The sequence below is a fragment of the Daldinia loculata genome, assembly GCF_022478755.1.
Source record: "Daldinia loculata strain CBS 113971 unplaced genomic scaffold F4817scaffold_2, whole genome shotgun sequence".
In the NCBI taxonomy this organism is placed as follows: domain Eukaryota; kingdom Fungi; phylum Ascomycota; class Sordariomycetes; order Xylariales; family Hypoxylaceae; genus Daldinia; species Daldinia loculata.
Genome location: NW_026054856.1, coordinates 532,450 through 553,843, shown reverse-complemented (window position 1 = coordinate 553,843; position 21,394 = coordinate 532,450). Strand labels below are relative to the sequence as shown.

At 49.5% G+C, this 21,394-nt stretch overlaps 8 protein-coding genes across 8 annotated transcripts; 5 read left to right on the top strand and 3 right to left on the bottom strand.

Annotated features, from left to right (window-relative positions):
• Nucleotides 1-904: 904 nt before the first annotated feature.
• F4817DRAFT_355801 (uncharacterized protein) lies at nt 905-2,464 on the top strand (the record flags this gene model as incomplete). The annotated part of the gene is made up of 3 exons (XM_049305703.1): nt 905-1,018; nt 1,151-1,501; nt 1,565-2,464. 3 exons carry the CDS (start codon nt 905-907, stop codon nt 2,462-2,464), a joined length of 1,365 nt encoding a protein of 454 aa, XP_049163542.1.
• A 700-nt stretch (nt 2,465-3,164) lies between these two features.
• On the bottom strand, nt 3,165-5,354 carry F4817DRAFT_323682 (hepatocellular carcinoma-associated antigen 59-domain-containing protein). Its single transcript, XM_049301542.1, has 3 exons — nt 4,754-5,354; nt 4,280-4,689; nt 3,165-4,179 (listed from the first exon to the last, which is right to left on the bottom strand). Exons 1-3 carry the CDS (start codon nt 5,230-5,232, stop codon nt 3,863-3,865), a joined length of 1,206 nt encoding a protein of 401 aa, XP_049163541.1. The 5' UTR covers nt 5,233-5,354; the 3' UTR covers nt 3,165-3,862.
• A 55-nt stretch (nt 5,355-5,409) lies between these two features.
• Nucleotides 5,410-6,044, top strand: F4817DRAFT_323679 (Acylphosphatase). The gene is made up of 4 exons (XM_049301541.1): nt 5,410-5,552; nt 5,614-5,644; nt 5,697-5,779; nt 5,852-6,044. The coding sequence occupies exons 1-4, from the start codon at nt 5,541-5,543 to the stop codon at nt 5,999-6,001; spliced, it is 276 nt and encodes a 91-aa protein (XP_049163540.1). The 5' UTR covers nt 5,410-5,540; the 3' UTR covers nt 6,002-6,044.
• On the bottom strand, nt 6,045-9,218 carry F4817DRAFT_323678 (P-loop containing nucleoside triphosphate hydrolase protein). The gene has a single exon (XM_049301540.1). The coding sequence runs from the start codon at nt 9,104-9,106 to the stop codon at nt 6,113-6,115; it is 2,994 nt and encodes a 997-aa protein (XP_049163539.1). The 5' UTR covers nt 9,107-9,218; the 3' UTR covers nt 6,045-6,112.
• Nucleotides 9,219-9,312: 94 nt separating this feature from the next.
• F4817DRAFT_81880 (WD40 repeat-like protein) lies at nt 9,313-11,313 on the top strand. The gene is made up of 2 exons (XM_049307923.1): nt 9,313-9,673; nt 9,724-11,313. Exons 1-2 carry the CDS (start codon nt 9,417-9,419, stop codon nt 11,090-11,092), a joined length of 1,626 nt encoding a protein of 541 aa, XP_049163538.1. The 5' UTR covers nt 9,313-9,416; the 3' UTR covers nt 11,093-11,313.
• Nucleotides 11,314-14,322: 3,009 nt separating this feature from the next.
• F4817DRAFT_81870 (uncharacterized protein) lies at nt 14,323-16,368 on the top strand. The gene has a single exon (XM_049307922.1). It carries the CDS (start codon nt 14,981-14,983, stop codon nt 15,866-15,868), a length of 888 nt encoding a protein of 295 aa, XP_049163537.1. The 5' UTR covers nt 14,323-14,980; the 3' UTR covers nt 15,869-16,368.
• Nucleotides 16,369-17,593: 1,225 nt separating this feature from the next.
• F4817DRAFT_323672 (carbohydrate esterase family 4 protein) lies at nt 17,594-19,584 on the top strand. Its single transcript, XM_049301539.1, has one exon. The coding sequence runs from the start codon at nt 18,222-18,224 to the stop codon at nt 19,023-19,025; it is 804 nt and encodes a 267-aa protein (XP_049163536.1). The 5' UTR covers nt 17,594-18,221; the 3' UTR covers nt 19,026-19,584.
• A 359-nt stretch (nt 19,585-19,943) lies between these two features.
• Nucleotides 19,944-21,394, bottom strand: F4817DRAFT_311407 (cystathionine gamma-synthase; the record flags this gene model as incomplete). Its single annotated transcript, XM_049299993.1, has 2 exons — nt 19,944-21,014; nt 21,101-21,394. The coding sequence occupies 2 exons, from the start codon at nt 21,392-21,394 to the stop codon at nt 19,944-19,946; spliced, it is 1,365 nt and encodes a 454-aa protein (XP_049163535.1).

Genomic DNA, 21,394 nt, shown 5'->3' with positions numbered 1-21,394 from the left:
GCACAAGCTTGGGGATTTTTTTTTTTTTTTTTTTTTGTACTCATGTATGTATATACGTATGTACGATACAATGCCTGCTTGTCTGCGACGAGATGCCCGTCTTTCACCCGCTTTGGTTGGATCATCTATCTTTTGGGCTGCTTTGGATGACAAGCTCAGTTTACCCTGTCCGGGGGGAAGGCTTTGCTCTCTTTGTTAACAGCTACTTAATGTTCCCGCATTAATACCTTGCTAGGTGTGGTACTTATCTAGGATACCTACACCACCAGACCACTTACATACATATAACGCGCATCTACCATTTACATCCTGGGTCCATCTACCTTAAGGTAAGGTATCTCAAGGCCGTTGATCCAGCTTTGGTGTGTGGAGTACAGGTAGGTATGTACTTCTTATTATACCTTCTGACCCTGCCTTGTGGCCACTGGCCACCCTACATGTACTATTAGTACTATGTATTAGTACTATTACAGTGTTCCTCCTGTGTTCCTTGTGTGTTCAATGTTCCTTGTCTTCTTACCTACCGACCTATCTAAGCTGGGAAATTCCAGTACCGCTGCTTTCAGCTACCCTTCCCCCCTCCCTCCCAATAAGGTCACCCTTCCAGTCTTTCCTCTTTCCTCTGCCAACACCCACGAGAGAGAGAGAGAGAGGTCTTCGAAACACCTCATGTAACACCTGTATAGGAGCTTAGAGCTACCTCGGCAGAGCTGTCATAATCCTTTCTATATCGAATTTAACTATCACATACCTAATCTCCAAGCTTCATAGACTTGGACTATCGTCAATTGGTTACTATTAGTGGTGCTTCTTATCGTCGACACCCGTATCCGACTATCGATCTTGCGAACCTCCCCCCGCCTTCAATTCCCGACCAGTAAATGGCGGGGTTGATTGGGTCAAGATGCCGCCTCGATCTTCCTTAACGTCTTCATTCTCTATTACCGACTCGAACAATGAAGTCGTCTGTCCTCTGCGAAACCAAGATGGCTCGAGCTGTCGTAAGCGCTGTATTGGCGTAAGTTGCAACATCTTCACTGACTCGCCTCCCGAAGGATTGGATTACGAAGCTGTATCGGGTCTCAACCCAGAAGCTATGTCGCAAAGCCTAGGAAAGACAATGTCTAACTCTCCATTTTGGAACAAATAGGAAAAGAGGTATCGCTCAATGCAAGAGCATATTCGACGAGCGCATCCAGAGCATTATATTTCGAAGCTCCCTGCGACCGAGGAGAGCTTCTTACTCATGATTAACACACCTCCGTCAGATCGATCTCAAGTTCAGAACTCTGCCGGCCCTCCGCCAGGAAGCCTCGACCCGACCAAAGGCTATCCGCACGAGCGTCATGCATACTCCCGAGACGCATCTAGCGCTCCCGGGACCCCTAGGAATCATGATGAATATTCCGGGGGCTCGCATTTGCCAGCCGCGAGTGCCGCTGCTGCTTTGGCCCAGTTAGGTGGCCAGCACAAGTTCGAGACGGATTGGGATAATGAAGCAGTAAATACTCACCTAACGTCACTATAATCATTGATAATATCAATGCTGATTCTGATTTTGAAGGGCTGGCAGTCTGACAACGACGGCCGGAGAATACCGAGGAGTACAATTGAATTGCCTCCCATACATTTCGGAATGGAGCCAACTAGCGAACCATTCCCTTCAATTAACTCTGCACCGCGTAGGGACTTGCTCCCGTCAATTCTTTCAAATTCCCCGCCAGGTCGCTCGTCGACTCTTCCTCCTCTTCAACGATCGCTTGGTCCTATCCGACCTAGAAAGCAATCTATCACTAAGCGTGGCCATAAGAAGCAGAAATCTCGAGGTACCGCAAACGACTGGCTCCGGAGAATTCAAAACGATGAGCGCCTTAAGCCAGGCGGGACTGATCGTAAGGCTCATTCCGTCGAGCCCACGGCCGACTACGGCAAAAGGTGGGAAGACCTCATTGATGCTGCAGCGTCGGCTACAGAAGACATTGATGAAGACAGGACTCCTGTAAGTCGTGCCCGGCACATTTATTTTCCTTCTCTAACATCCCAGGTCCCCCAATCTCCTATATCAATACACCGAGCTTCCTTGCCCCCATTTCCCCATCAACACTTCCAAGGCTATCAAGCTTCTCCTCTACAACAAGCTCTTACTCCACCATCCTTTGCCCAAGAGATTCCAGAACCTTTCCCATCCGTCGAGAGTGGCGAGAGCGGAGGAAACTTCCATATAGGAGCCTCTGGACTTTCAGATTCGTCGCCCGGCTTTTCATCTCAGGACGTGCATATCTATTGTGCTGCGTGCCAGAGAGCGTCGAAGCTCCGGGAATCTTATGCATGTACAGAATGCATCTGCGGCCTATGTCGAGATTGTGTCAATATCTTGATGGAGGAGCAAGGAGCCCGAAGAAAATGCCCGCGCTGTGCTACTATTGGTGGCAGGTTTAAGCCCTTTCAGTTGGATATCCGATGAAGCATCTCGCCACTATTATACTCAGTTCCAAGGATTCAGCCCAGCAACCCGGTGTCTTCCCCTTCCGGACAAGCATACCATCGCCGATGACTGTCACTCACCAACAGCTATACAAACGGCATACTACTAAGACAGCCTATGGCTCCTACTATCCTACTATAGAACCCATTAAAGGCCAGGCCGTAGACTTGACACATGGCCAGATCACCAAGTGGACAATCCGAGGCACATTCTAGGCCAAAGGCCACGATCCACGATATGAGTTTACACCGAACCGAGTAACGCCCTGCTTGAGGAATGTGGGCGGCCCGCGTAAGCCAAGCCGTCACGATTTCTTATGACGTATAGGATTGGCGTACTTGGGAATGGGCATAGAGAGCGTTTGCATTTAGCGACGGCCATTCCGAATGACCCAATTTACTTCTATCCTCTTCATCAGGGGACGATATATGTTGCTGGCCGCTTTACATACCGGAATTTTCTTTGGTTATAAGGAGAGGATTGATTCCCCCGGCGTTCCACATGGGATATTTGGTTATTTATGATATTTATAGTCGATTTGAACCCCTTCTGTTTGAAGGGGATCGCTGTACGGATGGTTTGATCTGGGATACTCTTGTTTCAACGGCAGCAAGACTCGCACCGAAACGCAAGCTGCCCGGCTCTTTGTTTTATCTGGGAAAGAGACGATACGAATGATCAGGGGGGCGTTTTACGGTTGAGACCAACGCTACAAATAGCAATGTGATCATGAACATTACGTTATATCCGCTTAAATAGCCCAGTTATATATATATATATATATATATATGTACGAATGAAGAGTAGAGCTCCAAATTCATTTGTTATCATCTTGCTGGTTATTTATCCATGGTGGATATTCCCTTAGAACTAAACGCCCCGGTTCTTATGGCTGGATAGAACATTACATGTGATACTTAGTCCAGCAAAATACGTTATAGTACGTAATTGAAGCTAACTACCTGCTACCGGGTTGTCAGTAGTAGATCTTAATTATGTCAGCATTAAAAGACAAGAGAGTATTGATTTGACTGTAGTATGTTCATATATATAGACTAGTTTTGATGCTATATTATAATAAACGTTGACTCGCGAACGAAGGAAATCATATATGTTGCTTTACAGTTCTCCTTCCGTGTTACAGGACCAAGGGAAAAATAGTCAAATAACGCATTGGGCCATGTATGTATTCAATATACTCCGAATTCGCCCTCCCTTAATTTAATACGGATGTACGCATACCGTAACGCTGCTGTATTTATATTTACGTACCCAAACACATATAATAGTAACCGCCCTCTCGCCTCGCTGCAAGGGCTCCGTTACCGAAGCCCCCGTACCGTAACCAATATAAATATAAAAACAATCCCCCCCCCCTCACCGAGTCTTCCCCTTCGCCTCCTTCGCCTTCTCCAGCAGCAAATTGCGCATGGCGGCGCGCACATTGCGACTCCCGCCGAGCTTAGGGCCCTTGAGCACGTCTTCGTCGGCGGCGGCGCCGCCCTTGCCGGTGCCGCCGGGGCCGGACCCGGGGGGCGCGTTCGTCGGCTTCTTGCGCTTCTGCTGGCGCTGGGCCATGGCGTCCATGAATTCCCGCCGGAACTCCTCTGCGATGCGGTCGTCGGCTGCGCCGTCGTCTTCGGCGCCGCTGCCGGGTGCGGCGGGGGGCGGGGTGGGTGCTTCGTATACGTCGACTGTGGCGGGTGGGTGGGTGGGTTAGTGGGTTTGTTGTATGGGGGGAGAGAGAGTGTGGTTTGCGAATGGGTAGATACGTAAAGAATAAGAAGAACTTACGTCTGCTTTCCCGGAGAATCTCCTCGACCAGCTGGTCCCTCTTGATATCGTCGCTATTCCGCCTATTCCTCGACCTCCAGGGCTTGCCATCCCGTCCGAGCCGGACTTTCTTCGGCCGACCGCTCTGCTGCTGCTGCTCGTCGTCATCTTCAACATCTTCGCCGTGCAACTTCCGCCTAGCGCGCTCCGTCAGCGCTTCGTTGCGGCTGCGCGCCTCGTCGCCGAGGTCGATCTCCATAAGCTGGCCGTGCAGCGCTCTATTCTGCTGCTCGGGTCTGGGCACCGCTGTCACCGTCGCCGTCGCCGTCGCCGGTTGTTGCTGCCCCCGATTAGACGAGCGCGCGGCTGGGTGGGAAGAGAGCGCCACAGCGTTGTGTCGCCTGGCTAGTTCGGCTTCTATATACTCCTCCCTTGCTCCATCAGCAGCTGCGCAGCGGTCGCGGGGGTGCGCGCCATGGGGAGGATGAGACTCACATGTGCTTGTTTACTAGTTCTGCTGCCATACCTGTCTGCGGCGCGAATCGCTTCTTTACGCCTGCTGCGATATCTAGTGCTTTGTTTTCCTCCTCACGGATCATGAGACTGAGGTCGTCGAGACCGTCTCCGAAGCCATTTGCGGCGGCTGCTGTGTCGTTGGAGCCGTGGTTGCTTCCCGCGCCGAACTTGACGCCGCCTAGTCGAGCTTTTCGCGCATTGCGTAGACGTAAAACTTCGGCTACTGAGAGTCCCTTCTCTTCATCCTCTGCGCCCTCGCTTTGAATCGGGGTGGCGACTTCAGGTTTTCCGGGAGTATCTGATGCGGTCGGTGTTCCTTCTAGTCGTGGCGTCTCTGCGGATCTTGATCGTTCGTCATCGTCGTCGGCGGGTTCTGCTCGTTGTCTGTAGGTCTTCCTTTTTTTCCCACGGAAGATTACTTTAGGTACGGGTGTCGACTCCGAAGCCGTACTATCCATGATGATAGTCTACAGGGGATTGCCGGAGATGCGCTTGGTTCGATATTGGCTGTTTGTATGTTTTGGTGATACGAAGTAGGCTCAGGTACGTACACCGCATTGAAAGTCGAAGGTACATAAGCATCGGATATGAATTACCCGACAATCTGCCGCTTATCGCTTCTCCACTAGGTACTTCGTAATACCGTCTCGATAAAGGGTCTCCGTCGTCATTGTACATGGACCTGTCGAAGCTACCCTGCATACATGTATGAACTGTTATCTACCACTGTGCATACGATCTACTACACTGCAATTGAAGCTTCAAAATGAGACAAAGAGCAAGTGATATATTACTTTACATATAGCTAATATTGAGTCCGTAACTAATCAACATCTCAGGTCTACTTTCTCGCCCACGGCCGAGTTCAAGGTACGGACTCCACCTATCAGTAGATTAGAAGACTGACGTCACAGTGCGATAGGCGTGAGCTACCGTTATTTCGCGCAGAAGAAAGCAGCAGAACATAGTATTACTGGATGGTGTCGAAATACAGAACATGGGAAGGTGAGCAATTACTAGCCTTCTATTGCTATAATTATATATTAAGTTGAAATGTCAACTCACTCGTATCTTCAGGTCGAGGGCGAGGCCCAAGGACACGAGGATTCTATCGCATTATTCTTAAAGGAGCTCGATAAAGGCCCAAAGCATGCCCACGTTGTCAAGTTAGACAAGGAACCCCGAGATGTACAGGAAGGGGAGGCACATTTCGAGGTACGAAGATAGGGCGGAGAGCTAGTAATAAGTAATAAATTATATTCAAATGAGTCGTAAAACCGAATAGCCTACTGCTATTTATCTAGATATCGTAATATTCCAAGCATCGTCAACAAACTTCTAGAAGCCCCTACCTTTCCTCTTGGCCACAGGTTTCTTCACTGCGCCAGACGTAATAATCTTCTTAGCTTCCTTGTTGGCTGCGGGCTTTTTAGCTGCCCTTTCCTCTTCCAGTTTCTTCTGTTCTTCATATCTCTGCTTATCTTCTGCCATCTTCGCCTCGATCTCCATCTTGCGGTTGAACTCGGTCTCTGTAATTCGCTTTTCTCGGGCCGAGTATCCCTTCTCTTTTACCGAGTAGAAAACACCACCCAGCTCCGCAAGCCAATGGGGATCGACGGACGTCACTGTTGACATATACTCTTTTGAGGTGAGGATAAGCTCGTGGTAGATTACGTAGTCGGGAAGAAAGCCGAGACCGTATAAGGCGCTTGTGGGATGGAGCTGTACTGTAACTGATGTGCGTAGATTGATATACTCCCCTATACCCTTGACTTTGGCCGCCTGATGGTAGTAACCAGAGCAGATACACTTACGAATGATATCCCAATCAGTACCGCAGCTGATCATCTGCATCTTTTGCATCTTCATGATATCAAGAAGTTGGTCTCGGATTTCCTTTGCCCTACGCAGAGACTTTGGGTGCAGAAAGTGGCGTGTACACCAACCATCCGAATAGCCATTGGTCTTCCATTGTGAATACACGTGGAGGTAGGTTAGATGATCGGACTCGGGCACGAAGAATTTCTCGCGCGCTGCATCAGACTCTTCTTGTCGTTCTTTCGGGCGGTAGAAGACGTTAGGGACGGAGAGCATGGAGACGATGGTAACCATTTCCTCGCTACAGCCATACTCTTCAGACATGATGAGTAGCTTTGCCAGAGATGGGTCCATAGGAAAAGCATTCATCTTAGAACCGAGATCCGTCAGCTCTCCGAGGTTATCCAACGCACCCAAAGCCCAGAGGTCGAAAAGGGAGGTGGTGATGGTATCCTGCGGTGGCGGATCCATAAAATCAAAGTCCAGCAAATCCCGAACGCCCAATGATTTCAATAGCAGCACCGTATTGCTGAGGTTGGTCCTTTGAATTTCGGGTATCGTTTGAATATAAAGTTCGTCCTTGAACGCCTTCTCGGTATACAAGCGGAACGCTTTACCAGGTCCTGTTCGACCGGCGCGACCTGCACGTTGGCCTGCATTCGCTTGCGATATTGGTGTAATCTGGAGCGTGTCCATACCCATCCGAGGGTTGTACACCTTTAGCTTGGAATATCCCGCGTCCACCACGTACATAATACCGTCGACCGTCAAACTAGTTTCTGCGATATTAGTAGCCACAATACATTTCCGTACTCCAGGAGGTGCCCGGTCGAAAATCTTGGCTTGGAGATCTGCTGGCATCTGACTGTAAATCGGAAGGATGCTGAGCTCTGGTGGATCGTTAAGGGCGTCTAAGCGTTCTCGCACTAGTTCGCAGGTACACTCGATGTCTTCCTGTCCAGTCATGAACACTAAAATGTCACCGGCACCCATTGATACGTGAATCGCAAGCACTTGCTGAACCGCTTGATCGACGTAATCTTCGACCGGCGACCGGTGGAACATAATATCGACAGGAAAAGTTCGACCCGGAATGGTGAACTCAGGAGCACCACCGAAGAAATCCGAGAACCGTTTCGAATTCATGGTGGCGGACGTAACGATTAATTTGAGATCTCTTCGGCGTTGTAAGATCTTATTGAAAAGCCCCATTAACACATCCGTATTGAGCGCGCGCTCGTGAGCTTCGTCCATAATTACGCACGAGTAACGGTCCAGGTCTCTCTCGTTAAGAGATTCTCGTAGTAAAACACCGTCGGTCATATACTTGATGACGGTGTCTTTACTAGTACAGTCTTCGAATCGAATAGCATAGCCAACCGTACTACCCAACTTAACTTCCATCTCCTCGGCCACACGCTTCGCTACACTCATCGCCGCCACTCGTCGAGGTTGAGTGCACCCTATCATGCCTGATTTCCCGTACCCGTCTTCGTATAAAAACTGTGTAAGCTGTGTCGTTTTTCCTGAACCTGTCTCGCCAACTACTATAACAACTTGGTTGTCTCGAATCACCCTCAGTAAATCTTCCCGGACTGCAAAGGCGGGTAGGAACTCTCTCTGCTCCCTCAATGTTTTACTCTGACTGAATGCGCTTGCGCCCTCGTTCTTTTTCATGTGCTCGCTGAACTTGTTCTCCCCGGACTTCGGTGCGTCTTCTTCTGTTGCTATCGGTAAGGCGCTATCCCCCTCATCTTCTTTCACGCCCAAGACATTTCCAAGAGCAGTACCGGCCATGTTAGTAGCCTCTTTGGCATGACGCTGACGTTCCCTTTGCTGCCTCCTTTCCCTCACCACGCGGCTCCCTTTGCGACTGAATACAGCCATGTCGCTCTGATAATCCCTAACAGCCGGAACCGGCTCCAACTGCTTGGTAAACACAGTCCGTCCATCTAAAAATGGCGGTTTGAGGTCGTGAATTAGTAAGTGAACGCGAGTTCCCTCGTCATCGTCTTCGAAGTCATCCCCCAATGCACGTCGTTGGGCGACACCGGAAGTAAGCATACGATTAGTCTCCCAGGCATCGTTGTCCTTTTGCCTCTGCAGTTGGCGCGCATTCATATGTCGTCCGGATTTCTTCTCGACTAACTCAGCCTCCCGCTGTTGCTGCTCGACCCATGAAGTATCGTACGACCCAAACGGGTTATGGGAGTCATCGCCAAAGGTATGTCCACCAGTCTCGTCACCGGTATACCAGTCGCGATCAAGGGCATTCTGTTCATCTGCGCTTACTAGAGGTTCTGGACCGTCGAACTCTTGTTGTTTTGGGGTTGAGGCGTAGTTGGATTGCGCGCGAGGTGTGGAAGCGCGCGAGCTGGAGCCATGTTGGAAGCGGTTGTGTGGTCGAGATGAGTGGCTCCGATTTGGAAGAGATGTATAGCGGTCATCGGAACGCAGGGGATTAAAATCTATTTTACGCCTCTTGGGGCTAAAATTCCCGTCCTCCCTATCCATCCCGAGGGTATTTTCTATAGAATAAGTTGGTAGGCCGAGATAGTCTCGAGCGGTGTAAGTAAATCGTTTAATTGAGTCGCGAAAGGAAAACAAAAGGTAAAGTAAAGATGGGCTCGGCATTCTTGGCGCTAACCGCTAAGCTACGCTAAATTTCCTTATCGATCTTTTATCAGCAGCTGCCCCGCTAAAATTTTATCTCGAATTTTTGTAAAATCAAAAGTTCGCGGGGCTCTTTTTAGAATTCTTGCGCCGTATTGACCTATCTGTTAGGATTATTTTCTTAGGCGAATCGAGTCGCCAGCAATCAATCATGTCGTCTATGATTACGACGTCTACTTGGGTACGGCGTGGCTTTGCGGCGCCGTTCCCTGCCAAGTACGACTTCGACGAGGCCGAATTCGACAGGATAGCCAACCTAGCTAAGCTACAATTAGACGATGCGAAGGAGGATCTAGAGGAAGCGCAAGAAGAGGAAAATGGAGCAAGCGACGACAATGACGACGAAAAAAATGCGAACGGGTCAGATCACAAATCCCCAGCGCAAAATGAAGAGGCAGAGGCAGAGGAGTAGGTCTACTCTTGCATTATGCATAACTAGCTACTAATCCTGTCTAAAGCATTGACATAGACGACGCGGACCTTAAGGAGTACGACTTAGAGCACTATGACGATGACGAGGAGGAGGCTGAAGGCCAGCGAATGGACATGTTTGGAAACATCAAGTCTCTGGCATACTACGAATCCAATAAAGACGACCCCTACATCACAATACCCGACGGCCAAGACGAGGATGACGAAGATAGAGAAGAGCTACAAATTCTAGCCACAGACAACCTACTACTAGCCGCAAAGGTTGAAGATGAGCTTGCGCATCTCGAGGTCTACGTATACGAAGACGAAGCCGACAACCTCTACGTACACCACGACATCATGCTTCCTGCGATACCTCTCTGCGTGGAGTGGTTGGACATCCCCGTATCGAAAAACAGCGTGGATAAAGATTCCGTAGCCAACTTTGTCGCCATAGGGACGATGGATCCCGATATCGAAGTCTGGGATCTGGATACCATAGATTGCATGTACCCCAATGCGATTTTAGGCCAAGGGAGCAATCCGCAAGAAGAGGAAAAGAAGAAAAAGAAAAAGAAGAAATCGAAGAAGGCTAACGATGAGTACCACGTCGATGCAGTTTTGTCTCTTGCCGCCAACAGGAAACACCGAAATCTTTTGGCTTCTGCTTCGGCAGACAAAACTGTAAAGCTGTGGGATTTGTATACGACAAAGTGCGCCAAGTCCTACTCATATCACACAGACAAAGTTTGCTCGCTGGCATGGCATTCTGTCGAGTCTACGGTGCTGTTGAGTGGAAGCTACGACCGAACTATTGTTGCAGCCGACATGCGAGCCCCCGAGGCCAAGGCTCCGCGATGGGGCGTAGAGAGTGACGTCGAGAACGTTAGGTGGGATCCCCACGACCCCAACTTCTTCTTCGTCTCTACCGAGAACGGAATTGTACATTACCACGACATCCGGAACGCGCCGCCAAATCCTTCCGCTAGCAAGCCGGTGTGGACGTTGCATGCCCACGACGAGTCCTTGTCATCTTTCGACATCAACGCGCACATACCGGGATTCATGGCTACCGGCTCAACTGACAAGACTGTCAAGCTCTGGAACATCCAGCCAACAGGGCCTGCCATGGTCGTGGCCCGTAACCTAGACGTCGGCAGGGTATTTTCGACAAACTTTGCCCCCGACGCCGAGGTGGCTTTCCGTCTTGCCGTGGCAGGAAGCAAAGGAACAATGCACGTGTGGGACACCAGTACAAACGGAGCTGTACGACAGGCATTCGCACACAAGATCTCAAACAAGTCAGATGGGGAGATCAGGGAGAGGCTCATCGGTGTCGAAGAGGACGAGAGCTCTTCAGATAGCGAGGGAGGTGAGGACGAAAACGGCGAGCCCGAATCCATGGATGAGGATTAGATACGGCCCATCGAGTCTGGGCCGTGATGTTTCACGGGTAGATGCATTTTGGTACAACAATGAACAATGTAGCCAGGCTAATTCCGTCGTCGCACGACCCAAAGTTCGTTTCTGGTTTCAAGAGTTCGCATGGCCTAACAGGGCAGGGCGATTTATTTATATTTGAATCGGCCGACGGCTGAAACGAGAAGGAATGAGTGATAATCTGGTCTCGGCTAGATCTTGATAGCCACTTAGGTTACTCCATATGCTTCGCTTCCTGTTGTACCTACATACGCGACTACATATGTTAGGTAGTCATTGAAGACATTAAGCCGCATATTTATGTTGAGAGGTCATAAGATCCGTGTATCGATCACACGCAGTTCCAGTTACATCGGAAAGCTGGACCAGATGTTAATTGATCACCATTGTTTTGAGATCTTGTCAATCCATATCAACTCAAGTTAGGTAGTGTAAGTGTCCGTGCGTCATGATCAGAATCCGAACATCTGGATCCTTCATATCACCTTTATGGGATGGAAATAGGTCTACATAGAGATCAAGCTTGTAGATCATGAACCTACCTACATAGGCAATCAACTTGATATATAAAACTGTAACCTGAATAGCTTCAACCATGGAATTTTCGAAGGCGGTTAACACTCTAGTGGATGGCTTAGCATGTGACATGTGTGACTGCCCCTATTGCTTATTAAAGGTGAGGCGTGAAAAGCAATGCGAAACAGAGGAACAGTGTACATAGATACGGTAACGTTATGCAAGTAATGTTTGCTGTTAGATCAGAACACTAGAGCTCGGGCTCCCTCACCTTTCTACATAGGTACTATGCAGGGATAAATATTGAACCATTTCGCACGGGGATGCCGAAACGGCCGGCTCTGCTACCAACATCTTAATAAAAGAGGCGCTTGACTCGTCTAAGGCTGAGTCCGATTCAGCTTTTGCACCTGACGACCTCGCGCTTAGATGATGATGACGACGATATCGTCTCTTGGAACCGCTCTCTCGGCGACAAAATTAGATAAGATCAGAAGAGGTTTGGAGGAGAGGGCCTGAAGATGAAACACTCGAGCAGCCGTAGCCAATGGCGAATGAGAACAAGCATCCAATGAGGTTTTCTCCGCAATTAACGCCTTGCATGGCTTCGTCAGTTTCAAACTGCAGAAACCCCTGCTCGCACCCGATCAAGTTTGTTTCCTCTTTTTGTTCTCTTACCCTCCTGCCCTCTTCCTGAAGGGGGAAAGTCTTTTTTCGGACGCCCAGTTAAGCCACGCAATCAATTTGAAGAGTTTAAGGCAAGGCAAGGATGGTCAGGGGATGTCCACTCCCATCGATTTGCTCGGTGGATCAACGATGATTGATCGGATCCATGTCCACCACGGGAGGGGTGCAAGTCCTGTGACATGGGCACGGTAAATTACACGGTTAGACATTTTGTGAAATCGCATTGAACAATGAAAATGAGGCCCTTTGTGCGTACCTATGCGCGATTCTGTGTCTGACTTTGTGATATATGTGATCTAAGAGCATAGGCGTCGTCAAAAGAACGGCCACGTAACGGTGCAATCTTATGCTGCAGGAACGGGATGAGTTGTGCAGTAAAAAAGAAAGAATAGGATAATGTATGTCATTGTGTAGCATTGACGACGGCTCAAAGGATGATTCGAGGGTTCTTTGAACTCTCATGTTTGCCTTCATCCTACTGGTTGGTCTCGAACTGGTACCTGCATTTAGTGGCTGATAATCTTTGCTCGACGTGGCGTTGGGTGGTGGTAGTCGGGAGACATTGGCCGGGATGCCTAACTAATGAGAATCAAGAAGCGAACCGCTAAAGAGAACCTCTGGAGAATTCGAGACCTGATTCGCTAACGCGCCGCCTGCCGAGCTTTTTAGGGACCAGGGGCAACGATTGAGTCAGCCAATCTGCAGTCCCTGTCATGAGATTCGCCTAACTGGGGTTCCCGTCCTGCGCCAACTTGCAAGTGGAAGCACCAAAAATCATTAGAGGAAGTCTTTTAGTGACACTGTCGATCGATCAAGCCTTTCTTTAGCCTGGATGTGTTAGAGAGTCTACTAGGAAAATAGTGAGGGAGGATGCGCAAGTAAAGCAAACAAAGAAAGGGGGTATGATTTATGACTTGGAAGTGGACATAGAAATGGTTGAGGATCAAAGAAGTTGAAGATGCTTACTGGGAAAAGAAGTCAAGCTGGTGCGTGTAAGTGTACTATGTATATTAAGCCCGTGTGGGTTGTCAATGCCTTAACAAGCATAAGAAGAAAGAACATGCGAGGGTATTGGTAAATTAGTAACTAATACACCGATTACAAGTAAAGTTTATTAGAATTTGTATTGAAATACAAAGACTCTTTTAGTACCTGAAACCTCACTAATACTTTCGCCCTAAGTTCCCAGATTCCCTGCATGTGGAGACTTAAGATGGGATATAGGCCTGTCTAGGGCTTCTTTTCCCCGTGGCTTTCTTTTTTTTCTTTCTCTTCTCCCCCAGTCCGGACCACGAACCCCCCCTGGGTGCGCTTTATTAGTATTATTGTCGCGGTTCCTTTTCATCCCAAGTGCATGCACTCCTTCACTTTCCACTCATTCTAACCACTTGCCCGTCTTGTTGGCATTATTCTTCCTATTCATTCATTCCTCTTCTCTACGGATCCTCATCCAAGACTCGTCGCCGGTCACGAATTAACAAGTCTCTTGAGGCTTCGAAAATATTGTCCTTCCTTTTACACTTCCAAGGTATTACGACGACTTATTGTCTAAATCCTTGATCTTATTAGGAACCTGGTTGTTTCACTGTTTCGTTCTAGTACATACAAACCCTTTTTTGACCAACCCTTCCAAAAGGCTGTTGGACATCATTTGAAAACTACCTAACCTGCTCTCCTTTCAAATTGTCAGCCAGCTATTTCGGAGTTGGCGACAAATCTTGTGTGAATATACACAACCACCAAGACAAAGAGATCCACATGCTACCAATATAAGGGAACTCGTGAGAGTTTGATATCATACTTCGATAAACCTTGGACAGGTTCGACTACGATTGTTACACACATTTCACTTTTGTGTGGTGACTACAGCAAATTTAGGTGACCCTATTCGCCTCGGCTCTCGGCTTTCATATAGGGATTTAGGGATTCCGAAGAGGCGTCAACTAGGAACTCCGAGAATCTCTACGCCTCAGTGTCTTCCCCTGCGACTAGCGCATCTTGCACTTCTGCAAACTAAACGGCTAAGTGTTCTCCGCAACGGCAACCTTACATTCGCAACTACTCGATTTGGTCATCTTGGAGACTTAGACTCGTTGGTCATTCAACGTAACGATACACCTAGTCTCAGAGGGAAGACCCCGCGATCTCATAGGATCACATCAGGTTGTTTCGCCAGGACCCAACCACATTGTCCACCTGCCTAATTAGGGTAACATCGTCTCCTGCACAGGCGTCCCTTAAGCGCGTCCAGAAGTGGTATCCATCACCGGCCGGAAACAGGTCGTAGTGTACTTACTGTCACTATATCCTTTTCACTCAACTTAGGGTTGTCACATTACCCGACTTTTACCAATATCAACTCTAGGTTTTAGGTGTCGCACATACCCTATCGCCTCTCCGTGAAGAAAACTTGGCCTTCGAAGTGTATTGGCGCAGGCCGGAGAAAGTTTATAGGGTGCGATATTTACAGGTCCGATTACCAACTTACGTTAAGGGTATCTTTCAAGCTGGATTCCCGCGTCTAGGTGGCACGACATAAATCCAACGCTATACCTAGCCTCCTCCTGTGTTTCGACTCATATTCTGGAAGTCTTCCAGGGTAGAGCAACTAGTCCTTAATTCTTTTTCATCACCAAGAGGCTCTTGAAACCGTCAGCCAATATGTCTCTTGCGCGCGCCTTTACGACGAGGCGAAAGCAGTCCTCGCAGGATCTGGGAATATTGCCGCAACGGAGCAATACGACCGCTAGGAATAACTCTGCGGCAATTCGCAATAAGATATCTGGTCCTATGGCCCTTACCCACACAACTAATATGCTCGCATACAACGCACCGGATTTATATCCTCTATCAGAAACCTCACCAACTGGGTCTAGCAAATCCGACTCTTCTTCTTCTTCTGATAGTCCTCGTACTAGCTCATCATCACCGCCGACGAGCCCTGACATCCCAACAGCAGATCGATCTGTCACGCCAGAGCACAATCATCTTTCGTGTTATTTCGTCGCCCCAGGCCAGCCCAAGACGCCTTCGAATACCAACGAGGCGCCAAGTATCCCAAAGCGATCGCCATCACACACTAAGAAGGCATCAATCGATAACTTAGCAAACAAGTTTGCGCGCCTATCCAACCAATCCGGAAAGTCGGTTTCCACGAAAGCAAGCTTTTCGCTTTCTCGCTCGTCATCAACCTCGACGGCAGCTACTTCTGTCTCATACGGTTCTTTCTCGCGCAAACCATCTGTAATTTCAGCTACGGTGCCCCCTATGCCTCCCGTAGTCACATCACCACCTCCGGCTCGTCCGACTTTCCGCCGAGACTATTCCGAGGCCCAGCACCCTTTTGGTAAAGAACTAGCGCAGGTGTCAGAACTCGCAGAGGAGCTAGGTGTTAAGGACAAGATGCAAGTTATCGATGAGGAGGAACAGGAGCTTCTTGCCCGAGGCCTTTGCAGTTTCCGACCCGAGGATTACTTGGCCGAGGTTCAAGGACTCTTCGCGACCTTCTTCAAACCCGAACCGGCCGAGATAGCGCAGGCATGGATTTAAACCGGTACAATTTACGTTCCGCCCGAATCTCACTGCCGGGGCTTCGGGGGTAGCATTACATGCGGCATTTCAATGTATATATTTGGACAGTCGACTACGAGTCTGCGCACAAACCTACCTAACAAAAAGGTGTCGGCATATGGGGACCTAGCGATCAGATTTACGGATTAAGTTGTGGAGTTTGGGCTGATAATCGCGCGCTGGGCAAGGTTCGAAGAAGGGACCAAGGCGTTCGAGACAGGGTTGAAATTTGTGGTTTTAATACCCAGACACTTAGCACTAGACCTATACCCGGTCATTTCTTCTGTTATTCGTCAAGCTTGATGGGTGGAGGTGGAATATATTGTTTATGAAGCGCCTCTTACCAAGGCTCAAGCAGTGTTAAGAATTGATGTGGACATACGCCCGTTTATTAATGAATTACATTTACGTAGTGTCAAGCGATGAACTGAACATTACATGCGCATGAATCTATAATCATTTTATCCAAAAGATTTCTGGATACCACTAGTCATTCGTAAGTTATAAACCGACTTGATTTGTATTATATCGACCTAGGAAATAAATTGATCCTACTCGTTGGTGTTGAAAGGGCAAAGGCCACACGGTTAAAGCTATAATCAGAGTGTTGGAAATTTCGAAGTATTCTATATTAGTATAATAACGCGGCATGTTCCAGAGCAGTCTGTTGGTGGTTAGGCTAATCTACACTTGATGGCATTACGATGTCTACAGAGAGAATCGAATATCCTCATAACACTATCTATCACACGCATCATTCTTGGAGCTATCTCTGCACGGTATGTTACATATGGTAGAGGTGACCCTCTATGTATACAGTGGCATGATACATTCCCCGCACAATAGCTTTCTTGATACACAGTTGAGAGCAGCCCCCCATTGGATGTCGCCCTCTGGACTAGTTCACGATAAGACTCTCCTCCTTCTTGTGGTATACCTAGTATCGGCGTTTGTATCATTCAAGCAGGTCTCAGAGGAATACGGCCGAGATATGGAGATATGTATGCACACGTGCGAACATGACCCGCATGGCCAGAGACATAACGAGCAGCTGTGTCCGGTGATCCGGACTAGCAGTGTAGGTAGGTAAGAAAATTAGATAGATGTGTATAAGCGCTCACTAAGTCAGGTAAAGGATAACATGACGGATGGTCTAAGACATTAGACATCAGAACCTTATCTCAGCAGATCGGCCCCCAGCTGTCGGTCAAAAGACCCATGTTAGTAGTCTAGAGTCTTGGTCTATCTTAACCCAAGATACATAGTCATGAGTATTGTCGTCTTCGGCTCCGAAAATAGCTACATACATACATACATAGTAGGTAACAAGATACTGCTAAGACACGACGATCTTAACGTGGCTTGGTCTCTGCCGCTGGGTCTCTGCAGCTCATACAATTTAGGGATATAAAAACCATATGCCTTCCCAATTCCGAAAAAGAACGTCATGACACACAGCGGTTCGACCTTAATTGAATCGTTTCAAGATGCTATAACAATAGGTAGATTAAGTCACAACCATGGTCGCGACCGTGGCTTCGTCACGGGTAAAACAATTGCGGAAATGGCTCCGGTGGGAATCTATGCGGCTCATAGCATAGAATGGAGCAAGTTCATCCTCGGTTTCATATGTATCAAGGTATGTAGATATAAAAAGACGGGATGGGACCAAAGAATGTTGAAATCCCAAATTATACCACATGCAACTAAGCGATTTACCTACGTCATAGTCATTATGTCAAGTAAATCTTAAACTTGGACTTTATGTAATATACTACATTCACATGCGTATATTAACTTTGGTTACGTATATTTTTGTATGGATAGGAAAGATCTAACATGGAACATTTAACATGGCATCTCATTTCAAGTATAACAAGTATACGTACTCACATACCCACGGTGGAGAACGGCATTACTGCGTGCAATGCAACCACTAAAATTAGCTACGCTGGGATGCTAATTGATTGACCAACCCACTAAAATCAGCCCCTGAAGCCCCTAAAGCGACTGACGTACTTCCATCCTTTTTTTTCTCCTTCCCCTTCCTTTCTTGGCTCTCTCTACCTTGTCTTGCCTCGTCTCGCACAAACAAACACCTTTTTTTCGTCCCCTTTGGGAAATGCTCCCTTCGTCTAACAATACACGCATGACGAGCAAGTCCGAGCCCGAGCCCGAGCCCCGTCGCACTTGTTTTTTTTGTAGTTGTTGTAGTCGCACGACGCTTGCGTGCCGAGGTCCTCGCCAATCGATGCCCGAGCCGCCATCTTGAATATATCAATTCCCGCCCAATCATCGAATGCTACCCTCCTTGATCCACCCCTAAAAGCAAATGCTGCGCCTGCCCGCGGTCTTCCGCCTGCCCTCCAAGCTACGGCGGCGGGCCCGGCGCCGGAGGATGACTACCCTGGTCTCCCTGATCGTCATCCTAAGCCTGTTTCTGCTGCCCTTCTACGTCGTCTATAAGCCTCCGCGGGCCCTGATCCGGTACTTCGCGCGGCGATGGCCCGACGTGCTGTGGGAGGTTCCCACGGACCAGAAAGTTGTGGCCCTGACCATCGATGACGCCCCGTCGGAGCACACGCAGGAAATCCTCGCCGTGCTCAACGGCCACGAGGCCACGGCTACCTTCTTCGTTATCGGCGGCCAGGTGCCCGGCCGCGAGGAGACGTTGGCGGACATCGTGCGCAGCGGCAGCGAGCTAGGCAACCACGATATGCACGACGAGCCGTCGCGCGCGCTGTCGGACGAGGAGTTAACGACGCAGATCGAGACGGTGCGCGAGCGTATCCGGGCTGCGTACGCGACGGCTAATAGCGTCGAGAACCCCAAGATGCCGCCTCAGTACTTCCGGCCCGGATCGGGCTTCTTCAGCGACCGCATGCGCGCACTGGTCGACAAGCTCGGGTATCGCATCGTGCTTGGCAGCGTGTACCCGCACGATGCGCAGATAAGCTGGTCCTGGCTCAACGCGCGCCATATCCTGAGCATGGTACGCCCCGGTGCTGTGATCGTGTGCCATGATCGCCGTGGCTGGACGGCGCCTATGCTGCGGAAGGTGTTAAAGAAGCTGAAGAAAGACGGGTACCGCGTTGTTAGCCTAACGGAGATGCTCGAAATAACGGGGCAACGCTGAGCTTCTCGCAATGAAAACGATATTAACAGCACAACTAGTGAATCGTCGTTGGCGGCGAGTGTATACCATTATAGACGTGGGAGGAAAGGGCAAAGTCCTATGATTACTCTCCGTCTACATCCAACAGAGCTTGCCTCATCTCAAAATGGCACTCTGGCATTTCGCCGCGCTACTCGGCGCCATATCCTAAAATAGAATAGAAGCTACCTGAGGTTAGGGTAGACAAGACCGCCTGACATTTTCTATACATTAATGGTAGTGGTGTACGAGCCGACGTACAGGGCGTGTCTACATTACATACAAAACTACATACAGGAAGAAAGGCCGACCCAAGTGTGTATACTCATAGGAGGCGTCGTATATAAACATATACCTAATTATTATTCACGAACTAGACGCTCCACGAAGAGCTGGTGCCAGGATTAAGACTTATTGGTCTGGCTTAGAAGGAATAGGGTATTACTTGGAGCTTGTAGAATAGGGAATAGGGTATGAATAACGAAGAGTTAGGTTGTTATTATAGTGAGCTCTGAGGCTTGGAATAGATATATTACCTTTGCTGAAGTAGACTCGGACGTAGGCGTCTTAAGAGTATATTGTATCGTGAGTTGATCGCAACTGTATAAAACTCCTGTTGGCCCTAACTTATTCCATGTGTTCTACTCGAAGCCTACTTAATACTTAATAAGCCCGCGTAAGTCTACACTATTCTTGTGAAGTAGGTAGTCTTCCTAATATCAGGGGTCACCCCTTTTCAACGTCAGCCAAGTGTACCAGAGAATGTGCTTGCGTATTTCAACACAGGGTTGTTTATATATTTCTTGTTCTTCTAAAGCAACGTAGTTCATATTGTAGAGTTTGAAGCAGTAGATAATCTAACATTCCCTCTAACTTGGATAGTTACCTATCTCCAAGATCTTACGAAGCAACCTTAGCACCAACATCCCTCTTCGCCCTCTCCGCCTTCAACGCCTCAAACCCTCGCACCAAATCATCCCTCAGATCCTCAAACCCCTCCAGCCCAATGCTAAACCGCAAAAGCCTCTTATCGACCCCCGCGTCCGTCATAGCCCGCCACTCGATCAGCGACTCGACGCCGCCTAGGCTAGTCGCGTGGTGGAACAGCGCCAGCTTGCTCGGCAGCCGTCGCGCGTCGTCCGCGTCGCGTAGGTACACGGCGAACACGGGCCCAAACCCGCCCGGCATCTGCTCCTTCAGCCAGCCCTTTTCCCACTCTGCCTTTTGCAGACTGGCGTGCTTGACCTGCGCGACAAGCTCGCCCACCACGCTATTATTATCTTTTCTCGAGACTTCGCCGGCGAGCCACGAAACTAGTTTCTCCGCATCGACGCTCTGCTTGCGCACGCGCAGCTCTAGAGTTCGTAGACTGCGCACGCCGAGCCACCCTTCGAAACTACCCATCACGGACCCGAGCACCAGGCGCTCCTCGCGCAGCTGCGGGATCCAGGATGTCGCGTGCCGCGGGTGCACGGCCAACACGCCGCAGAGCATGTCGCTGTGTCCGCCGAAATACTTAGTCCCGCTATGCATAACGACATCGGCGCCCAGGGCAAACGGGTCCTGCAGCGGCGGCGGGGCGAGCGTAGCGTCGACGGATAAGAGACAGCCCCTCTCGTGGGCCTTGTCGGCGTAGTACCTCAGGTCCCTAGCCTCGCCGGTCGGGTTCAGCGGCGTCTCGACGTGCACCACGTCGCCCGGCTGCAGGTCTGCGAAGTCGGCGTCGAGGGAGACGGTTTGGAGGCCGCTGAGCTTGGACAGGACTTTGATGACGCCGTGGCAGCCGTGGTAGCCGTCTGTGATGGCGACGCGGCGCGGGTTGAGGAAGACTAGGAGTGCGTGGAAGGCGGAGAGCCCGGAGGAGTAGGTTAGTGCGGGGCCGTGGAGGATGGATGTTAGGACGGCTTCGAGGCGGGTGGTGTTGGGGGCGGTGTCGCGCGAGTAGACGTGCGAGTCGTAGGGGTTGTTGGGCTAGTTTGTCTGTTAGTTTTTCTTCTTCGATTACTATTCTCTTGAGGAACGGGTAAATAGGAGTAGTAAGTAATAAGAGAGCGTACGTTGATGTTAGTCCAAGGCTTAAGCTCGTCCGGGTCGTCGTTATACCGGAACGTAGTCGAGACGTGCATAGGCGGGGCGACGGACTGGTGCGAGTTGAGGAAGTCATCGGCGTGGATGGTTTGCGCCGACAGAGAGAGGTGTTGGAACCTAGAAGCCAGTGCTGTTGCCGTCACTGGTGCTTCTGTCTCATCTATACCAACGACGGGTTTCTCATGGGCAATACCCTCGACAAGCTCCGGCTTAACGGCATCTTGCACGGTTACCCCATGTGCGGTACTCTCCTCTGCCGCCAT

Bases quoted from the DNA above. Each gene is read 5' to 3' on its own strand.
- F4817DRAFT_323682 (XM_049301542.1), bottom strand. From the start codon at position 5,232: ATGGATAGTACGGCTTCGGAGTCGACACCCGTACCTAAAGTAATCTTC. The intron at 4,690-4,753 runs GTGAGTCTCATC...TGATGGAGCAAG, and splicing joins GAACTAGTAAACAAGCACAT to GGAGGAGTATATAGAAGCCG. The intron at 4,180-4,279 runs GTAAGTTCTTCT...CACCCGCCACAG, and splicing joins GATTCTCCGGGAAAGCAGAC to TCGACGTATACGAAGCACCC.
- F4817DRAFT_323679 (XM_049301541.1), top strand. The intron at 5,645-5,696 runs GTACGGACTCCA...ACAGTGCGATAG, and splicing joins CGCCCACGGCCGAGTTCAAG to GCGTGAGCTACCGTTATTTC. The intron at 5,780-5,851 runs GTGAGCAATTAC...TCGTATCTTCAG, and splicing joins GAAATACAGAACATGGGAAG to GTCGAGGGCGAGGCCCAAGG.
- F4817DRAFT_323678 (XM_049301540.1), bottom strand. From the start codon at position 9,106: ATGGATAGGGAGGACGGGAATTTTAGCCCCAAGAGGCGTAAAATAGAT.
- F4817DRAFT_81880 (XM_049307923.1), top strand. From the start codon at position 9,417: ATGTCGTCTATGATTACGACGTCTACTTGGGTACGGCGTGGCTTTGCG. The intron at 9,674-9,723 runs GTAGGTCTACTC...TCCTGTCTAAAG, and splicing joins GAAGAGGCAGAGGCAGAGGA to CATTGACATAGACGACGCGG.
- F4817DRAFT_81870 (XM_049307922.1), top strand. From the start codon at position 14,981: ATGTCTCTTGCGCGCGCCTTTACGACGAGGCGAAAGCAGTCCTCGCAG.
- F4817DRAFT_323672 (XM_049301539.1), top strand. From the start codon at position 18,222: ATGCTGCGCCTGCCCGCGGTCTTCCGCCTGCCCTCCAAGCTACGGCGG.